This window comes from Jaculus jaculus, chromosome 7, assembly GCF_020740685.1.
Source record: "Jaculus jaculus isolate mJacJac1 chromosome 7, mJacJac1.mat.Y.cur, whole genome shotgun sequence".
Lineage (NCBI taxonomy): Eukaryota > Metazoa > Chordata > Mammalia > Rodentia > Dipodidae > Jaculus > Jaculus jaculus.
The window spans coordinates 115010751-115034455 of NC_059108.1; the positions used below are offsets into that span (position 1 = coordinate 115010751).

The 23705-nt window shown below is 39.6% G+C and overlaps 1 protein-coding gene across 1 annotated transcript in view; it reads left to right on the forward strand.

Moving 5' to 3' along the window:
- The window catches only part of Ppm1a (protein phosphatase, Mg2+/Mn2+ dependent 1A), a 41319-nt gene that overhangs the window by 12824 nt on the left and 4790 nt on the right, over positions 1 to 23705 (forward strand). Inside the window, exons 2-3 of the mRNA XM_004649237.3 lie at positions 15559 to 16412; positions 20353 to 20470. Of these exons, the coding sequence (XP_004649294.1) occupies positions 15579 to 16412; positions 20353 to 20470 (952 nt within the window). The 5' untranslated portion in view covers positions 15559 to 15578. The remainder of the gene's footprint in view (positions 1 to 15558; positions 16413 to 20352; positions 20471 to 23705) is intronic.

Here is a 23705-nt window from a genome sequence, read left to right on the forward strand (position 1 = left end):
ATTGGGCATAGCAAAGGAACATTCAACCAATACAAGATTTAAAACAACGAGGGCAAACGTCAAACTCTGTAGCTTCAAGTCCAGCAACTCTAGCCAGTGACAAATCTTCAAGTCCGATAATTCTAACCAGCAACAAGTCTCTGGCATTCCAATTCCGCCCCTCCACCTAGGCTACTCACAGTCCTAGGAAACTTCATCGGGGTCGGCAGCTCCTTGGCAGCCATCTCATGGTCCCGGCATCTCCACTGGGTCTCCACTGCAAGCCACGGTTCATCCTCATGGCCCCATGGGGTCTCTATGCAGGCAACCAGCAAACCTGCTTCACACTGCCCATGGCCATTTCCAAAACACAAGACCGTGTTGCAAACTCAATGACCCTCTTTCCAGCATTTCTTATACTCCACGATACCAGGTAGGGTGCCAATTTGTTAATCCAGGGGTGTATAAAACAGACTTTGAAGAACAGGACACTCCTTGAGCACTCAAAGAGTCTACATTCTTCTTGTTGCCCCAGCGCAGGTCAGCTAGCCCAGTCTCAAAGGTTGTAATCTCTCAGTTGCAGCTGAACAGGCAACGGTTCACCCAAAGATTTTTCTTTCTGTGCCATATTCCTCTGCTCACATCGGTTCATTTCTACGCAAAGCAACCCTGCACAACTTCTCAGGACATGGGCACAAGAGCAAGCTTCTCACACAAACTGCTAGCCCAGTCCAAGCACAGCTCTTTCTCACCCTCATAAGCCAAAAATCACAGTCCATAGTTCTTACTGCATTCAGGTCTTGCAGCTCAGACCAGAATAGTCCATCAAGCTGTACTTACAGCTCTGCAAGGCATCTCTTAGGCCAAGGTTTCAACTCCTTCCACATTCGTCTTGAAAATCAGCTCCAAAAGGCCGAAGCCACATAGGTGCCTAGCAGCAATCCCACTCCTCGGTACCACTTTACTATTGCAGTCCGGTTCGCATTGCTGGTAGAAATCACCCAACCAAGAGCAGCTTCTGGGAAAAAGAGATTTATTTTGGCTTACAGGCTTGAGGGGAAGCTCCACGATGGCAGGGGAAAACGATAGCATGAGCAGAGGGTGGACATCACTCCCTGGCCAACATAAGGTGGACTATAGCAACAGGAGGGTGTGCCAAACACTGGCATGGGGAAACTGGCTTTAATACCCATAAGCCCACCCCCAACAATACACTCCCTCCAGGAGGCATTAATTCCCAAATATCCATCAGCTGGGAACCTAGCATTCAGAACACCTAAGTTTATGGGGGACACCTGAATCAAACCACCACAATAGCTTTTCTCCCTCTACAGTTTGTGTAATACTTTCTGGTACAAAGAGCTAGCTGGCTGGGAGAAAGCTATATCAGTTCCATCTTGGTTTCTCTATGTGCTGCTATAACTGAAATGTGATGCCTTCAGCAGTAGGTTTTTACCATTTAATATGATGAACCAAGAGCACTGATATTATTGTTTTAGAGTCTTGGTCGCCTCCCTGACCAATGACTCGTTGGGTGGTATCTCATCTATGTCACTGGTATTTACACTTAATCTATGGCTTCTGGGAGCAACTTTATCCACCCATGCTGGGGACCTCTCTCTATCAAACACTTTAAAAGAAAATCTTAAAATCTTGTAAATTGGCTTATTAGGTTTTCATGTGGATTCTTGGTATGTTCTTCGTTTGGGATCATCTTCCCGTTACCCTTTTCTTGCTATCATCTCCCCAGCCATGTCTCTGCTTTAATCTTTCCTTTATTAACCCCTGTGCTTTCATGCCATATGTGTTTACTTTCCTCCCCACATGGCCTCTATCTAGCTTTCTGGCCCTCTACAGGCACTAACTCCTACTTAAGTCCAGTAATCTTAAAAATTTAAAACTACAATCTATATAGGAGAGAAAATGCAGCATTTGTATTTCCAAGCTGGGTTACCCCAGTATGGTCTTTTTTAAAGTCAAAGTCATTTTCCAGCAAATTTTACAATTTCAGTTTTCTTACACTGAATAAAACTCCATTATGTTATATATACCTTCAGTTTGTGAGCATATGGGCAGATTATACTTCTTAGCTATTGTAAATAGAATAACAATAAACATGGCTGAGCAAATATCTCTGAAGTAAAATATAAAGTCTTCAGGTATATGTTATAACTGGGTCATAAAGTAATTCTATTTTTAGCTTTTTAAAATCATTTCTATTTGTTTTTTAACTTTTTTAAAATATTTATTTATTTATTTATTTGAGAGCGACAGACACAGAGAGAAAGACAGATAGAGGGAGAGAGAGAGAATGGGTGCGCCAGGGCTTCCAGCCTCTGCAAACGAACTCCAGAAGCGTGGCGCCCCCCCCCCCCCCCCCGTGCATCTGGCTAACGTGGGACCTGGGGAACCGAGCCTCGAACCGGGGTCCTTAGGCTTCACAGGCAAGCACTTAACCGCTAAGCCATCTCTACCAGCCCGTGTTTTTTAACTTTTTATTGACAACTTTCATAATTATAGACAATAAATCATGATAATACCCTCCTCCCTCACTTTGCCCATTACAAATCCTCTCCCCCCTCAATTAGTCTCTCTTTGATTTTGATAACATCTTTTCCTTCTATTATGAGGGTCTTGTGTAAGCAGTAGGAGGCATTGAGAGGTCATGGATCCAGGCCATTTTGTTTCTGGAATTTGCATTGTAAGCAGCTCTACCCTTCTTTTGGCTCTAACATTCTTTGTGCCACCTCTTCCACCATGGAAGCCTTGCAAGGTATGATAAAGATGTCGCAGTGCTGAACACTCCACTGTCCACTTCTTCTCAGCTGTGTGGTACCTTTTGAGTCATCCCAGTGGTCACCATCTGAAAAGAGCTTTTCTATCCAAAAGTGAGAGTAGCATTAATATATATGGGTATGAATATTAAGAAAAGTGCTTACAGGGCAGTTTAGTGAGCATAATATATGCATTTAAGCCAGACAACAGGTGTTATTCCTTTAGGACTGATAACCTCCCTGGCCATTGGGTTTTGACTAGGTTTTCAATGGCAGGCATGTATTCCCTCCCATGGAGTGGGCCTCCAGTCCAATTAGAGAGTGGTTGTTTCCCCCCATAACAGATATGGCACCATTGCACCCATTGGCTCATTTGGCCCGGCTGGCCAAACTTAAGGTTTGCGTGTCCACTGTTGTTTATCTCCATTGGTAATCTCTCCCCAGAGCTGCATACAGCATAGCTTTTCACAGTTTTCTGTTAGCTGGTCCATGAGGAGGTTTTCCATTCAGCTTCAGCTTCATTTCTCAGTGACCTTGCAGCCCAAGTATGTGGCCTTTCCAGCAATAGCATTTTACCATCTATTTCTGGTGGTAAACTATGAGCCTTGGCAATGACCTGTAATGTTTTGGGGGCATCAGGGACCTCCCTGGCCCACAACTCACTGGAAGATATCCCATCCCTGACACAAATATTTCTAGTAATAATCTATGGCTTCCGGGCACACCATTACTCAAAAAAGTACATTTCCATATGGCTTATTCATATCATCTTTAATTTTGACTAAGCCTTCTCCCATACTTCCTTTACTCAATCCCTTCCCCTGACCTAATTTAGGCCATTGCACCCTCAGTAATCTGGTCATCTACTTAAATATATACAATACCCTCTCATTAAGTCTACCCCTTTCCCTCTCTCCCTTATAGCCCCTTTCTATCTTACTGGCCATAGTTACTGATTTTTGTTCCAACTCACAAGTCTAAACATTTGTAGCTAGGATCCACATGTGAGAGAGAACATGTGGCATTTGGCTTTCTGGGCCTGGATTACCTCATTTAGTATAATCCTTTCTAGATCCATCCATTTCCCTGCAAATTTCACAATTTCAGGTTTTGGTTTTTTTTTTTTAACCACTGAATAGAACTCTATTGTATAAATGTACCACATCTTCACAATCCATCGTGGAGGGACATCTCAGCTGGTTCTCTTTCCTAGTTATTCTGAATAGAGTGGCAGTAAACATGGATGAGCAAATATCTGTAAGGTAGTAAGAAAAAACCTTAGGATATATGTCTAGGAGTGGTATAGCTGGGTCACTTGTTAAGTCTGTTTTTTAGTTGTCTCAGGAATTTCCACACTGCTTTCAACCTTGCTGTACCTTACATTTCTTTATTTATTTGAGGAGGAAGAGAGTATGGACATGACAGGGCCTTATGCTGGTGCACGCAAACAACAGATGAATGGGCCACTTGGTGCACCTGGCTTTATGTGGGTGTCAATTGAGGAATTGGAATTGCACCAACAGGCTTTGCAAGCAAGCACCTTTTTTAAAACTATTACTGTAGGGTCTCACTCCACCTACCTCTGCCTCCCGAGGGCTGGCATTAAAGGTGTGCGCCACCACACCCGGCTTTTAAAACTATTATTATTATTTATTATTATTTTTTCTTTTTCGAGGTAGGGACTCACTGTAGCCCAGGCTGACCTGGAATTCACTATGTAGTCTTAGGGTGGCCTCAAACTCACAGTGATCCTCCTACGTCCTACCTCCCAAGTGCTGGGATTAAACACATGCTCCACCACACCCAGCAGCAAGCCTTTAACTACTGAGATCTCTCCCTAGCTCTCTCTTTTTTTTTTTTAATTTATTTAAGAATGACAGAGAAAAAGGCAGAAAGAGAGAGAATGGGCATACCAGTGCCTCCAACCACTACTACAAATGAACTCCAGATGTGTGCACCCCCTTGTGCATCTGGCTAATGTGGGTCCTGGGGAATTGAACCTTGAACCGGGGTCCTTAGACTTAACAGGCAAGCACTTAATTAACTACTAAGCCATCTCTCCAGCCCTATTTTTATTTATTTTTTAAATTGAAGACAGAGGAGGGGATGATAAGAGAGAATGGGCATGTCAGGGCCTCTAGCCACTGCAAACAAACTCCAGACGCATACAGCCTGTGCACCTGCCTTACCTGTGTTCTAGAGAGTTGAATGTAGGTCCTTAGACTTCACAGGCGAGCATCTTAACTGCTAAGCCATTTCTTCTGCCCCCAGCCCTATTTTTAGCTTTTTGCAAAACCTCCACAATGATTTCCATAATGGCTGCACCAGTTTGTACTCCCACTGATGGTGAATTCCTGTTTTCCCCACAGCCTCACTAGCATTTGTTACCTTTTTGTTTAGTTTGCCTTTCCCTGGTGGCTAAGGATGATGAGTTATTTTTAAATATATTTATCAGACATTTGTATGTCATTTGAGGGCTCTTATTCATTTTCATACTCCATGTTTTAAATAGGTTTTTTTTTTTTTTTTTTTTTTTGAGGTAGGGTTTTACTCTATCTAGCCCACGCTGACATAGAATTCCCTATATGGTCTCAGGGTGGCCTTGGACTCACACCGATCCTCCTACCTCTGCCTCTCAAGTGCAGGGATTAAAGGCGTGCACCACCACACCCGGCTTAAATAGTTTTTTGGGGGCGGGGTCAGTATTTAGTTTTTTGAGTTTTTTTTATAGTCTGGATATTAATTCTCTTGGTAGATGTATTTAGTTGACAAAGGTTTTCTTCGATTTTTTAGGCTCTCTTAAATGGATTGACCATTTTTTTTGTGCCATACAAAAGCTTTTTTTCATTTCATACTATTCCATTTGTCAGATGTTGACTTTATTTCCTGAGTGATTGGAATCCTCAGAAAATGTGTATGCCTTTATTTTATAGTGTGCTTCCTACTTTGTTCTTTAGCAGTTTCAGAGTTTTAGGTCTTAAATTGAGATCTTTGATGCATTTGAACCTGATTTTTATACATGGTGAGAGGCAAGGCTCTAGCTCCATTCTTCTACATGTAGATAACCAGTTTTTCCAGCACCATTTGTTGAAGATAACTGTTTTCCGGTGTATATTTTTGTCAAAAATCAGGAGGCTGTAGTTGGATTGAGTACTTATTCTATTCTGTTGATCCTTATATCTGTTTTTCTGCCATTACCATAATGTTTTTATTATAACTCTAGCATAACTTGAAATCAGATATGATACTTCCTGCAGGAATCTTTATTTGTTTGCAAGCAGAGATAAAGAGAAGAGAGAATGGGTGTGCCATGGTCTTCATCTCTACAAATGAACCCCAGATGCATGTACCGTTGCATCTGGTTTTATGTGGATACTGAAGACTATAACCTGGATTGTTAGGCTTTTCAGGCAAACACCTTAACCGCTGAGCCATCACTGCAGGCTCTCCCCCCCCCCCCCACGCCGTTAGGAATATTTTAAACAGTAAAAGGTTTGGGGGGGGTTGGTTTTTTTTTTTTTTTTTTTTTTCAAGGTAGGGTCTCACTCTATCTAGCCCAGGCTGACCTGGATTTCATTAAGTAGTCTCTGGGTGGCCTTGAACTCATGACGATCCTCCTACCTCTGCCTCCCGAGTGCTGGGATTAAAAGTGGATGCCACCACGCCCAGCTCAGTAAAAGGTTTTAAGTGAGAGTTCAACGTGATTTAAACTAAAAATTAGTGGTGTTTGCCTAAGTATTCCTAGAACTTGAGTCATTTCCCTTGATCCTTAACATTTTTTAGAGTAAGCTATCTGGAAAGCAAATAAAATTTCTTAATTTGCCAGTGAAGAAAACTAAATTTTAATTTTAGTCTTTTTATTTTGTTATTTTTATTTACTCTTTTTATTTTAGAGAGAAATGGTGTGCCAGGGTCTCAGCCACTGCAGTCTAACGCCTGACGCTTACGCCACCTAGTGGGCATGTGCGACATTGTGCTTGCATCACCTTTTGTGTGTCTGGCTTACCTGGGACCTGGAGAGTCGATCATGGGTCCTTAGGCTTCACAGGCAAACATCTTAATCACTAAGCCATCTCTCCAGCCCTTAACTTTAATCTTAAACTGAAAAAGTATGTTCATTTTTCTGATGTTTCGATTGTGTTTTACTTTTGATATTCTGAATTCTAAAGAGACAGAAAGAGTATTTCCCTAGTATTAAATTACTGAGTTGGATGGTTGTCTTAACTTCTTTTCATGACTTTATTTTTTTAGATGTGTTAAAAATTAGGATTATTTCTAACTCCTCCTTTCTTCCTCCCCCCTCCCCTTCCTCCTTCCCTCCCACCCTCCCTCCCTCTCTTTCTCCCTCTCTCCTTCACACCCAGCAGACTAGCCTTTTTTTTTTTTTTTTTGGTTTTTCGAGGTAGGGTCTCACTCTAGCCCAGGCTGACTGGGAATTCACTATTTAGTCTATGGGTGGCCTTGAACTCATGGCGATCTTCCTACCTCTGCCTCCCCAGTGCTGGGATTAAAGGCGTGTGCTACCACGCCCAGCCTTTTTTTTTTTTTTTTTTTTTTGTGAGTGAGTGTGAGAGGATTGGTGCATCAGGGCCTCCAGCCACTGTAATCAAATTCCAGATGTATGTGCTACCTTGTGTCCATGAGTGACCTGTGCGTCTGACTTACATGGGTTCTAGGGAGTTGAACCTGGGTCCTTAAACTTCACAGGCAAGTGCCTTAACTGCTAAGCTATCTTTCTAGACCCTAATTTATTTCTTTTTTGCTCTTTTTTTTTTTTTTTTTTAAATCAAGGTAGGGTCTCATTCTAGCTCAGGCTGACCTGGAATTCACTCTGTAGTCTCAGGGTGGCCTTGAACTCACAGTGATCCTCCTACCTCTGCTTCCCGAGTGCTGGCATTAAAGACATGCACCACCACGCCTGGCTTTTTTTTTTTTAACTTTTTATTGACAACCTCCATACATACATAAAATATACCATGATTATAATCCCCTGCCACAACCCTCTCTTTTTTTCCCTCTCTATGTCCCCTTCACTGAGTCCCTTGTTCTTTCCAGCAATGAACTTAGATTTAAAACATAATGAAAGAGGACTGGAGAGAGGGTTCTGTGGTTAAGGCACTTGCCTACAAAGCCTAACAACCCAGGTTCAACTCCCCAGTGCCCACATAAAGCCAGATGCACAAAGAAGGGCTTGTATATGGAGTTCATTTGCAGTGGCTAGAGTCCTTGGCATGCCCATATTCATTCGTTCATCTCCCCCTCCTCTTCACTTGCAAATAAATTTTAAAAATATTAAAACATGTTACATCTTTTCTTAGCTGGAATTTTTAAAGTGGAGATGAGTATCTTCAAGTGGCCTATACATATACAAATAATAGCTTAGGTGAGTATATAATTTTAGGTTTATGAACTTTCTCTGTCATCTTTTAGAATTCATTTTTGCAGTTGAAATGGCTAATGGCAATTTAATAATCTTCCTTGAGGATTATTCATAGTATATGTCAAAAATTTTGCCGGGTGTGGTGGCGCACGCCTTTAATCCCAGCACTCGGGAGGCAGAGGTAGGAGGATCGCCATGAGTTCAAGGCCACCCTGAGACTACAGAGTTAATTCCAGGGTAGCCTGGACCAGAGTGAGACCCTACCTCGAAAAACCAAAAAAAAAAAAAAAAAAAAAAAAAAATTTACATGGTGGTATTTTTATTTGTTGCTTTTGAATTTCTGTAGTTGTGAACAACTAGCAGAGAGTTTTAGTGATAGTCCAGTGAGCTTTTTAAGTTTGAAGTATGTCAGCAGAGGGAAGTTTTGGTTTTTCTAACTAGAGTCTCACTCTGGCTCATGCTGACCTGGAATGTAGTCCCAGGGTGGCCTTGAATTCCTGGTGATCCTCCTATTTCTGCCTCCCAAGTGCTGGGAATAAAGGCATGCACCACAACACCCAGCTTTTGGAAAAATAAAAATTGTTTCTTTGAGTATACCTTCTGTTTTTCCTTCAAAGTCCCTACTTTTTAATGTGTATATTTATGCTTTCATGATTTCCCTTACAGTTCATGTAATCTTTCCTGATAGTCTATAGTACCTTTGATGTAGGGAGTTCAAAGGAGTCTCTCCTAGAGCAGTGATGGCTGGAGTTGACTTGAAGAATGTGTAGAATCGGGGCTGGAGAGATGGCTTAGCGGCTAAGTGCTTGCCTGTGAAGCCTGAGGGCCTCGGTTCGAGGCTTGATTCTCCGGGACCCACGTTAGCCAGATGCACAAGGGGGGTGCACATGTCTGGAGTTCGTTTGCAGTGGCTGAAGGCCCTGGCATGCCCACCCTCTCTCTCTCTGTGCCTCTTTCTCTGTCTGTCACTTTCTAATAAATAATAAACATTTAAAAAAAAAGAATGTGTAGAATCACCAGTCATCAGTAGTTTACACACTTGGATTAAGCATAATAAGTACCAGATGGTATAAGGAAGCCCCTATCACTGAAGTAGAGAATGGGATGGTAGCTAGCCTGAGGCTACAGAGTAAAATTTAGGTCAACCTGGGCTAGAGTGAGACTCTTTTATCTCAAAAAATATATATATATATATTAAGTAAAAAATTAAGTAACTAGGAAGAACGGGGTCAGTTGGTTACAGCATTTTGGAGTATCAACACTTTTTTTTACAAATTTTCAGTTTACTAGAAGGGAGTGCGTCACATGAAAACTTACGTTTTAGTGGGTGACAATGGGTATCACTTGAAGTAACTTTAAAAGTCATAGTATAGGATTCCTAGAAAGTCATCTAAGATTTTTTTTTTTTTTTTTTTTGAGAAAAATTCTCTTCTTTGAGACAGAGAAAGAAAAAGTCAGACAGAATGAGTAATGGGCATGCCAGGGCCTTCTACCACTACAGACGCATTCCAGACACATGTACCACTTTTTGCATCCAGCTTTATGTGGGTACTGGGGAATTGAACCTGGGCTGTCAGGCTTTGCAAGCAAGTGCTTTCAACAGCTGAGTTCTCTCTCCAGCCTCCTAAGACTCATGTTAAGTATAGACTTAAAGGAATTTATAGACAGTCTTCAATTAGTATAGAAATGTGAGGATAGAATGAGTTCTGAAGAAAATCCCTTGACATAATTTTGAGCTGCTCATTTGTTTTCTGTGGTATCCACTCTCGTTGTCTCTTTTACAATTTTCACTTTTCAGTAATTGATTTTCATTTTAAGTATCTTGTTTATTCAATTGACTGCCTGCAATTGCTTGATTCATTCATTGTCATCTCATCTTGGTGGGTAGTTTCTAGTGTGAAGCTAATGAAAGCTGTCTACTTCCAGTTTCTGAAGGGGTGAGTGTGTGTGTGTGTCCATCTGTCTGTCCTTACATCCTTTTATCAAAAGTTTAAATTTCCTTTCATTTTGCTTTCCTCCTCATATTTGGAAGCTTGGGGATCCCCTTGTAGGCAAGGGAAGGTATTGGTATGGAAGGAAGTTTTACTTTTTTCTGTGACTGTTGTGAATACTTAAGTTGTTTTATGATTTTCATTACTTCATTTGTATGGATACAAGGTAGTGTATGTAGGAGATTTGGAATGCAAGTCCTGTTCTTAACCTTACTGGTGAACTACAAAATTTCACACTCCACATGGGAGGAAAAATATCCAAAGAGTAATCTTCCCCCCACCCCCTAATTTGCTATAGTTCATATACTTTCTCATTACCTTGGATAACCTTGAGGTGACTGCCATGGGTTACAAAATTTAATTTATTAATCATGGTTTGGAAAATGAAAAGTGCTTTCTGTAAGCTAACTTACCCTTCATGGAAATGTGACTGCAAGAGGTTTATGTTGTTTTACTCACCCCCAGCTGTGCCATATACTGCCTAATGTTACATTACATTGCTCAATAAATATACATTCTAAAGGTTGGCTGACCCTCTGAGGACAAAGTTTATATGTATATATATATGAAAGCATTGATGAACAGTGAAGATTGGGAAGATTTGATGGCACTGGTCAACTTTTTTTTAATGAGAGAGAGGAGATTTAGTGTGCCAGGGCCTCTAGCCACTGTAATTGAACTCCAGAGGTTTGTATGTGCATGCCACCTTGTGAGTATGTGCAACCTTGCACATGCATCATTCACCTTGTGCCTCTGGCTTACATGGGATCTAGGTTGTCAAACATGTGTCCTTAGGCTTTGCAGGCAAGTGTCTTCACTGCTAAGCAATCTCTCTAGCCCTCAACTTTTATTTCATATCTCTTTCCAAATAATTTGAATATTGTCCACCCTACCCTTCCCTCACTTTTCATGGGAAGCTTTTAGTCTATTGTGTTGTAATTACCTTCACATTGCTGGACAAACACCCAACCAAAAGCAGCTTGTAGGAGGAAAATGTTTATTTCAGGGTTACAGAGTCCAGGGAAATACCATCAATGGCAGAAGAAACTTGGTCACTTCCACAGATGCATAGCAGAGAAACACTATCAAATAGCCAGCAAGTACTCCAGCTGCTCTGCACATACCTCATGGCTGAACTTAAGATCCACCCTTAGTGATAAACCTCCTCCCCAGTAGGTCTGTGCCTACCTGAGTCTGTGGGGCCATATATTTGAAGTACTCCATTCCTCCCCTGCCCGCCCCCCTTAGACTGATGACCATCTAATAATGCAAATTTCATTTAATCCAATTTCAGTATTGTTCAAAAGTCCCAAGTTTCATCTGAGATTCAAGATTGTGAGTCCTGTATCATCAAAAGAAGTTACATACTTTCAATACATAATGGCACAGAGTAAACATTCCCATTGCCGTATGGCATAACAAAGAGAGACTAGACCAATACAAAATCAAAAACCATCAGGTAAATATCAAACATCTGCAGTTTAAGTTCAACGTCCATAATCAGTGTTGACAGTCCTTGAATTTTCTAATTCTGCTCCTCCAGCTGGGCTGAGAAACTTTCATTCTGAGCCAACAACACTCAATGATAGCTGTTTCACATTCCTGGTATATCCAAAACATCTTTAGGTCCCCACTGCCAACCATAGTCCATCTTCACAGCTCCACACAGTGGCCTTTTGGCCTCTAGTACAGGGACCTTACCCCGCTTCACAGTGCTGCATTTCTGCAGTCAGCTCCTGGAACTGGATCTCTTCATACAACAGTCTTATGTGTGCACACTTGTGTACACAGGCACACAAAGTAAATAACAATTTTAAATCTTTGTTTTTTAGAAGGTACACAGACAATACTACTGTACAGCCATGAGTTAAGACTGATGGATGGTGGTTAACATCAGACTGAATTAGTGCTGATTCCTTTAAACTGGCTGTTTGGGTGACACTAGCTAAGTTCATTAATCTTGCCTAAGGTTTATCATCTAAAAATTGGTATAAAAATAGCATTCACCTTAGAGGTTGTTCAGGTGAAATGAGGTAATACTTAGAAAACACTTAACAATGATTTGAAATTCTTAAACATCTGGTAGTAAGATGTTTTCCTTACATTAACCCTTTTCCAATCAAAACACTAGCCTTGAAACTAAGGAAAATTGGCAAAACAAGCAAGGGTGCTGTTTTCCTGATGAACGGGATACCAGCACAAGGGGAAAGGAGACCAACACAGAGAAAAATCAACGCCTACCAAATCAGAGAGCCAGAGCCCCAGAGGCCCCCAATACCTCATCACTGAAGCAGACCAAAAATGAACCCAACATGGCTCAGGGAAATTTTGCGGAAGAAGGGGCTCATGATATACAGAGACATTTATCTTACCAATAACTGTGGGCTAACTCCATAATGCGCGACCCATATACCTCAACAAGAGGGGCCAATGGGGAAGGGGTAGGTCACAGATAAGAAAAAAAAAACACTAGCCTTTGCATGAATATATGTCACTTGGTGTCAGAAAAGTAATCTAATGAAAACTTTTATGAAGGATGACGGTTACTTGCCTATCATAGTGAAATCATCACGTGGGCAGGGGGAATAGCAAGTTGTCTTGCCACAGTAGTCACTGGTCTCTCTGCCCTGTGCATCAGTGAGGCAGCAGAAGGAAAAGAGGAAACTGATGAGAGATCACTTTTTAAGGGTTGTTTTGAGTTTAGCATCACTAGCATCATTAATCCCTTAGACTCAGAACTATATACTGATTGACCCTGGATCCTTTCCACATTCCTCCTCTAGTACACATCTCTTTACCTCCATTCTTTCTTCTATCTACTTTCATTGTGATTGCCTTTAGTATAATTGTGATTCATTGATTACTTGGCCCCAAATCTCTACATTTCTAAGCTGTTGCTCCAATATAAGTCCTGGCTAACTGTACCTTGTGTGGGTCCACCCCAGACCAGAAAACTGTACTGGGAAGAGATTATATGAGCTGTTTTCAGGCTTTTCAGCAAGGCTGTAACTAGACCTTACGATTTCTTTTAAAAGTTCAACCTCATAGTCAAAGCATAATAATGATACATGTTATTAAAATTAGCTTAGTAGGTTATTAATAAATTTTATTATATTGTATAACAACATTTGTTATAAAAATGTATTGAGGCTGGAACATTTAATAATTACTGAATTTGTCAGAGACTAAAAAACTTATGGAAGGGATAGAATTTGAACTCGACTTTCAAAATAGGTGTTTCTCTCTTTCTCTTTCTCTCTCTCTCTCTCTCTGTGTGTGTGTGTGTGTGTGTGTGTGTGTGTGTGTTCTATAAGTAAAAAAAGGAGAGGAAAGGGTTCCAGCTAACGAGACTGACATGAGCCAGGGTTTAAAGGAAAGAACATGAAAAGTCTGTAAACAACTTTTTGTTCTTTTTTCTCTCAATTTTTGTTCACATTTTCCGTGATTATAAAAAGTATCCCATGGTAATACCCTCCCCCCACACATTCCCCTTTGAAATTCCATTCTCCATCATATCCCCTCCCCATCTCAATCAGTCTCTTTTGTTTTGATGTCATGGTCTTTTCCTCCTCTTATGATGGTCTTGTGTAGGTAGTATCAGGCACTATGAGGTCATGGATATCCAGGCATTTTATGTCTGGAGGGAGCACATTGTAAGGAGTCCTACCCTTCCTTTGGCTCTTACATTATTTCTGCCACCTCTTCTGCATTAAACCCTAAGCCTTGGAAGGTGTGATTGTGATGTTACTTAGTACTCCAGTCACTTCTTTCCAGCACTGTGATACCTTCTGAGTCATCCCAAAGTCACTGCCATCTGCAAAGAGAAGATTCTCTAACAAAAGTGAGAGTAGCATTAATATAAGGGTATAAATATTAAGAGAAGTGCTTACTGGGCAGTTTGATAAGCATACTATATACATTTTTCCAGACATCATCAGATGTCACACCCCTAGGGCTCATGACTACCCCTGTTTTAAGTTTTCAGTATCAGGAATGTATTCCCTCCCATGGAGCGGGCCTCCAGTCCAATTAGAGGGCAGTTGTTTCCACCATGACAGACACACCAGTATTGCACCATTTGGCTCATTTGCACTGATTGGCCAAATATAAAGCTTGCAGTGTCCACTGTTGAGTATCTTCACTGGTGTTTTCTTTCTCCCATTGAACTGCATGCAGAATGGCTTCTTTCAGCTTTCTGTCAGCTTGTCTACATGGAGGAGGTTATCAGCTCAGTTCCAGCAGGGTTTTTCAGTGGCCTTGCAGCCCAAGTATGTGGAGTCTTCAGCAATAGGGTCTTACATCGATTCCTGGTGGGAAACCAAGGGCCTCGGCAATGGCCTATAATGGCCTATAATGTTTTGGGGGCATCAGGGACCTCCCTGGCCAACAACTTAGTGTAGGTATCCCATCCCTGGCACTGAAAATTTTCTAACAACAATCTATGGCTCCTGAGTGTTCCATTGTCTGAAACCGGAGGATTCCATATGATTTATTTGCATCCTCTTAGATTTTGATTAGCCCTCCCTCCACCTCTCCTTACTCAATCTTTTCCCCTGAACTCACTTTTTGTTCTAAATTCTTTTTTTTTTTTTGGTTTCTAGAGTGTTCTTATTTGTAGTAGGAGTGAAAGTAAATAAATTGGAATCAAACTTTCAAAATTTCCAGAACGTTCAGCTAAGATGTTTGAAAAAGTAGGCATTGTAGGTCGTGTGAATTCATTTAGTGTGTTTTGATTGATACACAACTTACTTCCAAGATAGCACATATTTAATGTATCCTTAAATCCTGGCCTGGCTCATGTAAGTTGGTGACTACTTCAGGTCTCCTTTGTACTTAAAATGATTGTGCCTTGGAGGGGCAGATCAGCTCTCCTTTATATTGATTACTGTTGCAGTCTGGGTTCTTATTGCTGGTAGAAAGCACCCAACAAAGAGCAGCTTCTGGGAAAAAGAGATTTATTTTGGCTTAAAGGCTCGAGGGGAAGCTCCACGATGGCAGGGGAAAATGATGGCATGAGCAGAGGGTGGACATCACCCCCTGACCAACATAAGGTGGGACACGGCAACAGGAGGGTGTGCCAAACACTGGCATGGAGAACCTGGCTATAAAGCTTGTAAGCCCACCCCCAACAATACACTCCCTCCAGGAGGCATTAATTCCCAAATATCCATCAGCTGGGAACCTAGCATTCGGAACACCTAAGTTTATGGGGGGCACCTGAATCAAACCACCACAATTACCTTTCCACCAGTTCTTGAATACCTGTAAATATTACCTGTATATTCTCAGTAACACATGAGTGTCTACTTATCCCAAGAGTTGTAAGTTTTATTTGAAGCTTCTTTGTATCTTGTTGCTTTTAAAAAGATGGTTGGATATGTATTTTGGTTATAAGACAGTTCATTGACTTTCCTGTTTCTCTTTTCCTTTTCAGACCTAGAGGATCAAGACATAATGGGAGCATTTTTAGACAAGCCAAAGATGGAAAAGCATAATGCCCAGGGGCAGGGTAATGGGTTGCGATATGGGCTCAGCAGCATGCAAGGTTGGCGAGTTGAAATGGAGGATGCACATACGGCTGTGATTGGTTTGCCAAGTGGACTTGAAACATGGTCGTTCTTTGCTGTTTATGATGGGCATGCTGGTTCTCAGGTTGCCAAATACTGCTGTGAGCATTTGTTAGATCACATCACCAATAACCAGGATTTTAAAGGGTCTGCAGGAGCACCTTCTGTGGAGAACGTAAAGAATGGAATCAGAACAGGCTTTCTGGAGATTGATGAACACATGAGAGTCATGTCCGAGAAGAAGCATGGTGCAGATAGGAGTGGGTCGACAGCTGTGGGTGTCTTAATTTCTCCCCAACATACTTATTTCATTAACTGTGGAGACTCAAGAGGCTTACTTTGTAGGAACAGGAAAGTTCACTTCTTCACACAAGATCACAAACCAAGTAATCCACTGGAGAAAGAACGAATTCAGAATGCAGGTGGCTCTGTAATGATTCAGCGTGTGAATGGCTCTCTGGCAGTGTCAAGGGCCCTTGGGGATTTTGATTACAAATGTGTCCATGGAAAAGGTCCTACAGAGCAGCTTGTCTCCCCAGAGCCTGAAGTCCATGATATTGAAAGATCTGAAGAAGATGATCAATTCATTATTCTTGCATGTGATGGTATCTGGGATGTTATGGGAAATGAAGAGCTCTGTGATTTTGTAAGATCCAGACTTGAAGTCACTGATGATCTTGAGAAAGTTTGCAATGAAGTAGTCGACACCTGTTTGTATAAGGTAGCTAGACTTTTAAAAAATACTATGTTTATTAATTACTATCATTTAATCATTTAGAGCTTATGGATCTCAAATAAGTTTTGGTGCAATTGCAATTCTTTACCAATTGTGAAAATATAGAAAAACTTTTTAGAAGAAAGTTACCAAGAGTTGTAATCTATGTGCTTAATCTTTAGCCATTAGTACTTAAGATTTTTTTTTAATGGTGTGGAAGATTATCAAAGGTAAAAGTAACAACAACAAAAAAAAAGGATTTATCAAAATGTAAGGTTTAAATGAAGGGATGGGAAAGATTTGGTCTCAAGTGAAAAACATTTTAGTATTTTTACCATGTAACACATCTAAGTACATTTGTGGAAGTGCTTTTTTGATTCTGGTTAATGACTGTAGTACCAGCAGAGGGAACTTAGTGATGGTTTGGTGGATTTAATATAAATACCTTGGACATGGAATCAGAAGGACTTGTTATGAGGCTGTGACTTCAGGTAAGCTATTTAAACTCTGTGGGAACCCTGATTTTTCTTGAATTATTAAAAAACGACAGCTATTACCCTATCTCCTGGGGCTTGGGGGAGGATCAGACAGGATCATGTACATAGATAAGGTAGCTGAGCCCCTTTCTTTTACAGATGAGGAAGCTAGAGCCAGAGAAAGTTCTGTGTACTTGAGTCAAACAGACCTGGAACCAAAGCTTAACTTTAACTTTTTTTTAATTAATATTTTTATTTATTTATTTCTTTGACAGACAGAGAGAATGGGCATGCCAGAGCCTCCAGCCACTGCAAACAAACTCCAGATGTGTGCACCCCTTGTGCATCAGGCTAACATGGGCCCTGGGGAATTGAACCTGGGTCCCTTGGGTTCACGTGCAAATGCCGTAACCACTAAGCAATCCCTCCAGCCCTTTACTTTTATTTTTAATATTTTACTTATTTGTTTATGTATTTAAGAGAAAGAGGCAGAGTCAGAGAGAATGGGCACCCCAGGACCTCTAGCCATGGCAAATGAACTCCAGATGCTTGCACCACTTTGTGCATCTGGCTTATGTGGGTATTGGGGAATCAAACTTGGGTCCTTAGGTTTTACAGGCAAGTGCCTTAACTGCTAAGCCGTATCTCCAGCCTGAATCTTTACTTTTGTACTTTGCAGTCTTAAATTGTTCAACCTTTCAGCTATAAGATGAAGACAACATAGGACTGGTATAGATTAACATCAATGAGTTAATTGTCTAGTCTGGTATATAATATGTACTCAATACATATTGCTCCTTTTCCTAGAGAGAAAGAACTATTCTCTACAGGGCTACAGCTTGAGTAGTGGCATTCAGAAGAGAAAATCTAGGTCCCTGAGTTAGGCTCAGCATTCTTCCTACCACACACTTCTGTTTTGTCAGTAATTCCCATTGACTTACTTTTTTAATGTTTAAAAACACCCTCAAGGACTGGAGAAATGACTCAGTGGTTAAAGCACTTGCCTGCAAAGCCAAAGGACCTGGGTTCAATTCCCTAATACCCATGTAAGCCAGATAGTCAAAGTGGCGCATGTATCTGGACTTCATTTGCAGCTGCTAGACGCCCTGATACACCCATACTCATTCTCACACCCACTTCCCCCCCACCCTTGTATCTCTCTGCTTGTAAATAAGTAAAGTACTTTTATCTTATTATTTTAGAGTAGAAGCACCAGGGCCTGTAAACCACTACAAACAAATTCCAGAAAAGTACGCCATCTTGTGCATCCTGGGGAATCAAATTTGAGTCCTTTGGCTTTGCAGGCAAGCACCTTAACTACTAAGCCATCTCTCCAGGCCAAATTAAAATATTTATTTTTATTTTTTTGCAATAAAAATATTTTTATTTATTTATTTATTTTTTTGAGGTAGAGTCTCAGTCTGGTCCAGGCTGACCTGAAATTCACTATGTAGTCTCAGGTTGGCCTTGAACTCACGGCTACCTCTGCTTCCCGAGTGCAGGGATTGAAGGTGTTTGCCACCATGGCCAGCTTTCAAATAAAATATTTTTTAGAATTAAGGCTAGAGAGATATCTTAATGGTTAAGGTGCTTGCCTGCAAAGCTGAAGACCCAGGTTCATTTCCCTAGGACCCACATAAGCCAGATGTGCGAGGTGGTGCATGAGTCTGGAATTTGATTGCAATAGCTGAAGGCCCTGGCATGCCCATTTTTTCTCTCTCTCCCTTCCCCCAAATAAATAAATAAAATTTAATAATATAAAAAACACCCATAAGTGGGTATTTGATTTTTCTTTTAACATGCAGAAATAAAAAAGAAAGAAGATACTTATTACCCTATATCTGCATAGCAAGCTCAGTGTAAAATCTTAACTAAAATCTGATCATACTTGGAACTCAGGTTTATACCACATCCAACACATGTGTTTTCCAAAGGCAGCAGGGGCCTGGAGGGCTGACTTAGCGGTTAAGGTGTTTGCCTGCAAAGCCAGAGGACCCAGTTTCAATTCCCCAGGATCCACGTTAGCCAGATATACAAGGGGGCGCATGTGTCTGGAGTTCGTTTGCAGCGGCTGGAGGCCCTGGTGTGCCCATTCTCTCTCTCTACCTCTCTCTCTCCCTGTTTCTCTGTAAAATAATAATAAAATATTTTTTTTAAGGCAGCAGGAGTGTGGTGGTGCACATCTTTAATCCCAGCACTTCAGAGGCAGAGGTAGGAGGATCACTGTGAGTTTGAGGCTACCTTGAGACTGCAGAGATTTTCCAGGTCGGCCTGGGCTAACTCTAAGCCTTACCAAAAACAATAGAGAAAAGAAGAAAAGGAAGGAAAGAAAAAGCAAAAGGCAGCAGGGTAAACAGCTTGAAAGAGTGCATGCTGTCAGTTTTTAAACTTTGGAAGAGCTAAACAGTAAGGTGCACAAGTTCATCTTGTTTAGTGTATGTGAAAGTAGTATCCATTTGTGGGCTTTATATTATTATTTTGATTTTTTGAGGTAGGGTCTCAGATGCTTTAGCCCAGAGTAACCTGGTATTCACTATGTAATTGCAGGGTTACCACAAACTCACAGCGATCCTCCTACCTCTGCCTCATGAGTGCTGGCATTAAAGAAGGCATGTACCACCAAACCCAGCCCTGTTTGGTTTATATTATAGTGCTTGATATTAAGTGCTCATTAACAAATAACTGAATTGTCAGCTTCAGATTTTACTAAATTTATGAACAGATTCTACTTTTTTTCTATATTCTCTCTTTTAAAAGTATTCAATAATATTTGTTTTAGTTGTCTTTTATAATATTAAAGTCAGTTTTTCCATATAGCTGAAAATGTGTGTAAGTTAGCTCCAGTTACTAATAGGAAAGATGTGTGAGAGCCCATCAGTTTAGATGTTTTAATTATAACAGAATATTTAGGTGTCTTTTAAAATGAATGTGCTTCTCAGTTAAGTCAGTATTTTTATTAGAAAAGCCTAAAGATGGTTTATAAACTTCATGTAGTTTTGCTTCTAATTTCTACTTATGAAATAAATGCATTAGTCTTAAGATTTTTAAGTATGAATTTTTAAAGTATACAAAAAGCTACAGAACTAATTATAAAATAATACCACAAATATTGTTATATGGAATACACACACACACACATACATATGGAGAAGGGGCATACTATATCTTCAAGTTAAGTAGGCCACCAGTAAATACTTAATAAATTTAGTTTTATAAACTCTTTAACAATGATTAGTTGTATGTGATTTAATCTATAATGTTTCTCCTTGTTTTCTAGAGTTTTGATTATACTGTATATTTGATACATTATGTCGGAGCAGCTGTCCCCACACACCCATAATTTTTTTTCTCCTTAAGAGCACAGCGTTCACCAGAAGTAGTATAATTATAATTGTCATAGCTATAAAGATTTCAGGGCCCTAAAAAACAGAAAAGAAACCAAAATATTTTCTCGTACTTTTTCTTTCCAGGGAAGTCGAGACAACATGAGTGTGATTTTGATCTGTTTTCCAAATGCTCCCAAAGTGTCGCCAGAAGCCGTGAAGAAGGAGGCAGAGTTGGACAAGTACCTGGAATGCCGAGTAGAAGGTGGATCATTTAACACAAAATAAGTAGCTTTCTTAAAGAGATCCCTTCACCACAATCACACTTTTAACACCTTAGGAGTTGAGGTCTTTACATTGCCTTTAACATCTAACATTTAGTGGATAAAAGTAGGAAAGGACATTCTGTGGTAGCTGTTGAGATGTGTATATATGCAGTTGTCCTATCAGTCATGTTAGGAATAGCAGCTAGTGTGGCCTTGTACACTGTGTTCAGGATACTTCTGTTTTGAATGGCTGAAGTGTTGTGGAATCTAAAATGCTCTGAACTCACTGGCATGAGTAATTCTATGCCGGGAATATCTGAATTGTTATTTGTTTAGTTATACCATTTTCCTATGAAAAGCTGTGTAAATTTAAAATCTCTGAAGTATTTTTTTGTTTGTTTATTTTGGATAATTTGAAGATAACAACCTGGTTATTAACAACTTTCATACACCACAGCTTTTAAAATTATGTTTTCAACTGTTTCATGACTTCTTGCTCACACCATAATCTATCACACCTACACAAGATCACAAGGTAGACCTGAAGAGAAGATGTAATCATTCTTTAGCTAGCAGAAATGTAACTATTACATAATATGAAGAAATAAGTTTGGAACTCCAGTAATATTCCACTTACACTTTTTTTAAAAAATTATTTATTTATTTATTTGAGTGACAGAGAAAGAGGCAGAGAGAAAGAGAGAAAATGGGCATGCCAGGGGTAACATGGGTCCTGGGGAATCGAGTCTCGAACCAGGGTCCTTAGGCTTCACAGGCAAGCGCTTAATCGCTAAGCCATCTCTCTAGCCCTCCACTTACACTTTTGCAAAGTACTTTAAAGCAAAGTTGTTTGTGCCTCTCAAGTGCAACAACTTTAAGTATTTGAAAAAGTTTAGATGATCTTTTATTGGTGGTAGGTTTGTTGTTCATGTTTTTAGTAGTAGGCCTCATAGCAAGTGCTGCCACTGAGCCACATCCCCAGTCTTAAATGATTTTTATTCCAACAAGTACTATTGGGTATAAGCATTGTCTCCTCAGAGATTTTCAATTTATTGTGCACACGCACGCTCACACACACACACACTCTCTCTTTCACTCACTCACTGTAAGCATGTAAATTATGCAGTTCCTTTCAGCAGAAAAACTTGACATGACTTTAATACATTAAAAAAATGCAGTTAGGTCTCCTAATAATATGAATTTGCATGTTAAAAACTTAGGGCATGTAAGCGTTGACCAATCACATTATTACATTTCATTATGTCTACATTATGAAAATAAGTGTGTACCATAACTTTAATTTCTCCCTTATTGTTTGGTATCAGTCATAATTGGTCTGTTAGAGTCATGGTTAGATTTGATTTTAAGTACCGTCTAGAGTACTGAAATGGTTCTGTTTCTGTTACCCTAGCTTACTTGATAGTGATATGTTCAGCATGTGTTTATACTGTTTAGGACTTCATTCATTGGCTGTACTACTCAGTGTATTTTTGCTCACTCTTTTCAAGGGTGTTGCAGTTTTTCATTTTAAGTTATCTCAGTGTTATTTGTAGATAATACTAAAGTTTAAAAATTAGTGTGCTATAGTCATTGGTTTATATTGCTAATCAGTAGAAAAATATGAAACCACAAGAATAATATGTATAAGGGTAAGTCAATATTTACTCTCTTGGCACTTTAACTTTTGTCATATGTATTTTTATTAAGGAAATAAGTACTTTAGTATTTTTTACTATGAAATGGGATCCAGTTTTAGAAATGAATTGCTATTTTTCTCTTCAGTGTCCATTCTTTTAAAGTAAGTTTTTGGTACAATTATAAAATATTCACTATATACAATTTTGTTAAATATTAAGTTTTATATTTCTCATTATTAAGCAAGAGTTGCTACCTGGGCAGAGTCTACATTAATATTCAATATTTTTGATATGTTAAAGTATTGCATTTGTACCATTCAGTTGGAGATTATGTATCCTAAATATAGTATTCTTAGATTTGATGAGATTGCAACTAGAGAGTGATTAATACATTACTTAAAACTGCTGCTATTTAAAGGCATAGAATGTAACTGTCTTGCACTGTAAAAGATGTTGTATGTCTTAAAGAAAAATTGACGTTTCCAAAACAGGAACCCTTTTTTCTTTTGCTTTCTTTAAATACATGCCTTGACTAAATTGCTGTGACCTACTAAGCCTCATTTTGTTTGCTTTCAACACTTGTGGCTTCTCTGTCCATAACCCTGAAAAAGACAAAGTTCTTCAGGCTCTGTTCTTTCTCCTGTTGTCTCTGCCCTTCATTGGGGGTGAACAACCTGGGATAACCAGACTGTTATTACCATTGTGGTCCTCCTAAACCAGTTTAAGATTATACTCATGTGGGTATTTTCTAATTTTTACTACTGTCCTGACTCTTGAACTTTAAAGCTGTTTTCAAGCAAGAGGTTGATAGAGTTCATCAACCTTCATGGAAGAGGGTACAGAGATATAATATAAGAAGGGTTTGTGTATGTGAAACATAGATAATTCTATACACATATATTCTTTGTGAGAGCACTCAGTCTTAACATTCTATAAAGTGCATAGTTTAAGGGAAATTAAAAGAATATTCTCTTTAAAAGCAGAAAGAAGTAAGGCTAGTATAATTGCTCAGGTAGTTTAATAGATAATCCACATGAGATAAGAGATAATTCTGTTTCTAAAGCCTTTATTGATTTAAGAATCTATTTTCTTGTATTCTTGACAGTTAAAATATCCTAACGTATATTTTAACAAAGATGTAAGATGCATCAAATATAGTAATGGGTTTTTTTTAAGAACTGAAACCATCATTGGTTGAATTATCAGTGTTCATTTCTCCTGTACGTAGGAATCTATATCCAAATCATTGTATTGGCTTAGTTGAGACTGTATGTTAAGTGTATCAGAGTTTTAGATTGTGAAATTGTGTAGTTTAGGTAAACATCAAATTCCTTTATTTTTGTGTAGTAGATTTCCAGCACTAGAACCATGTAGAAAATAAGTATGCTAGATGTTAAAGATTACACAATAAAGGAACTTGGCAAACCAAATCTGAGATCCTTGCTTTTTGTTCAGATACAAGACTGGTTGAAAAAAAGAAAAGAAGGCAAAAATAATAATAGATGGAAAATTTGACCTTTATTCCAGAATGACAATTTGAGCCATTTAAAGAAAATTTAGGGGTAGCAATGTCTCTTTTTAATTTGTGCCTTCAGTG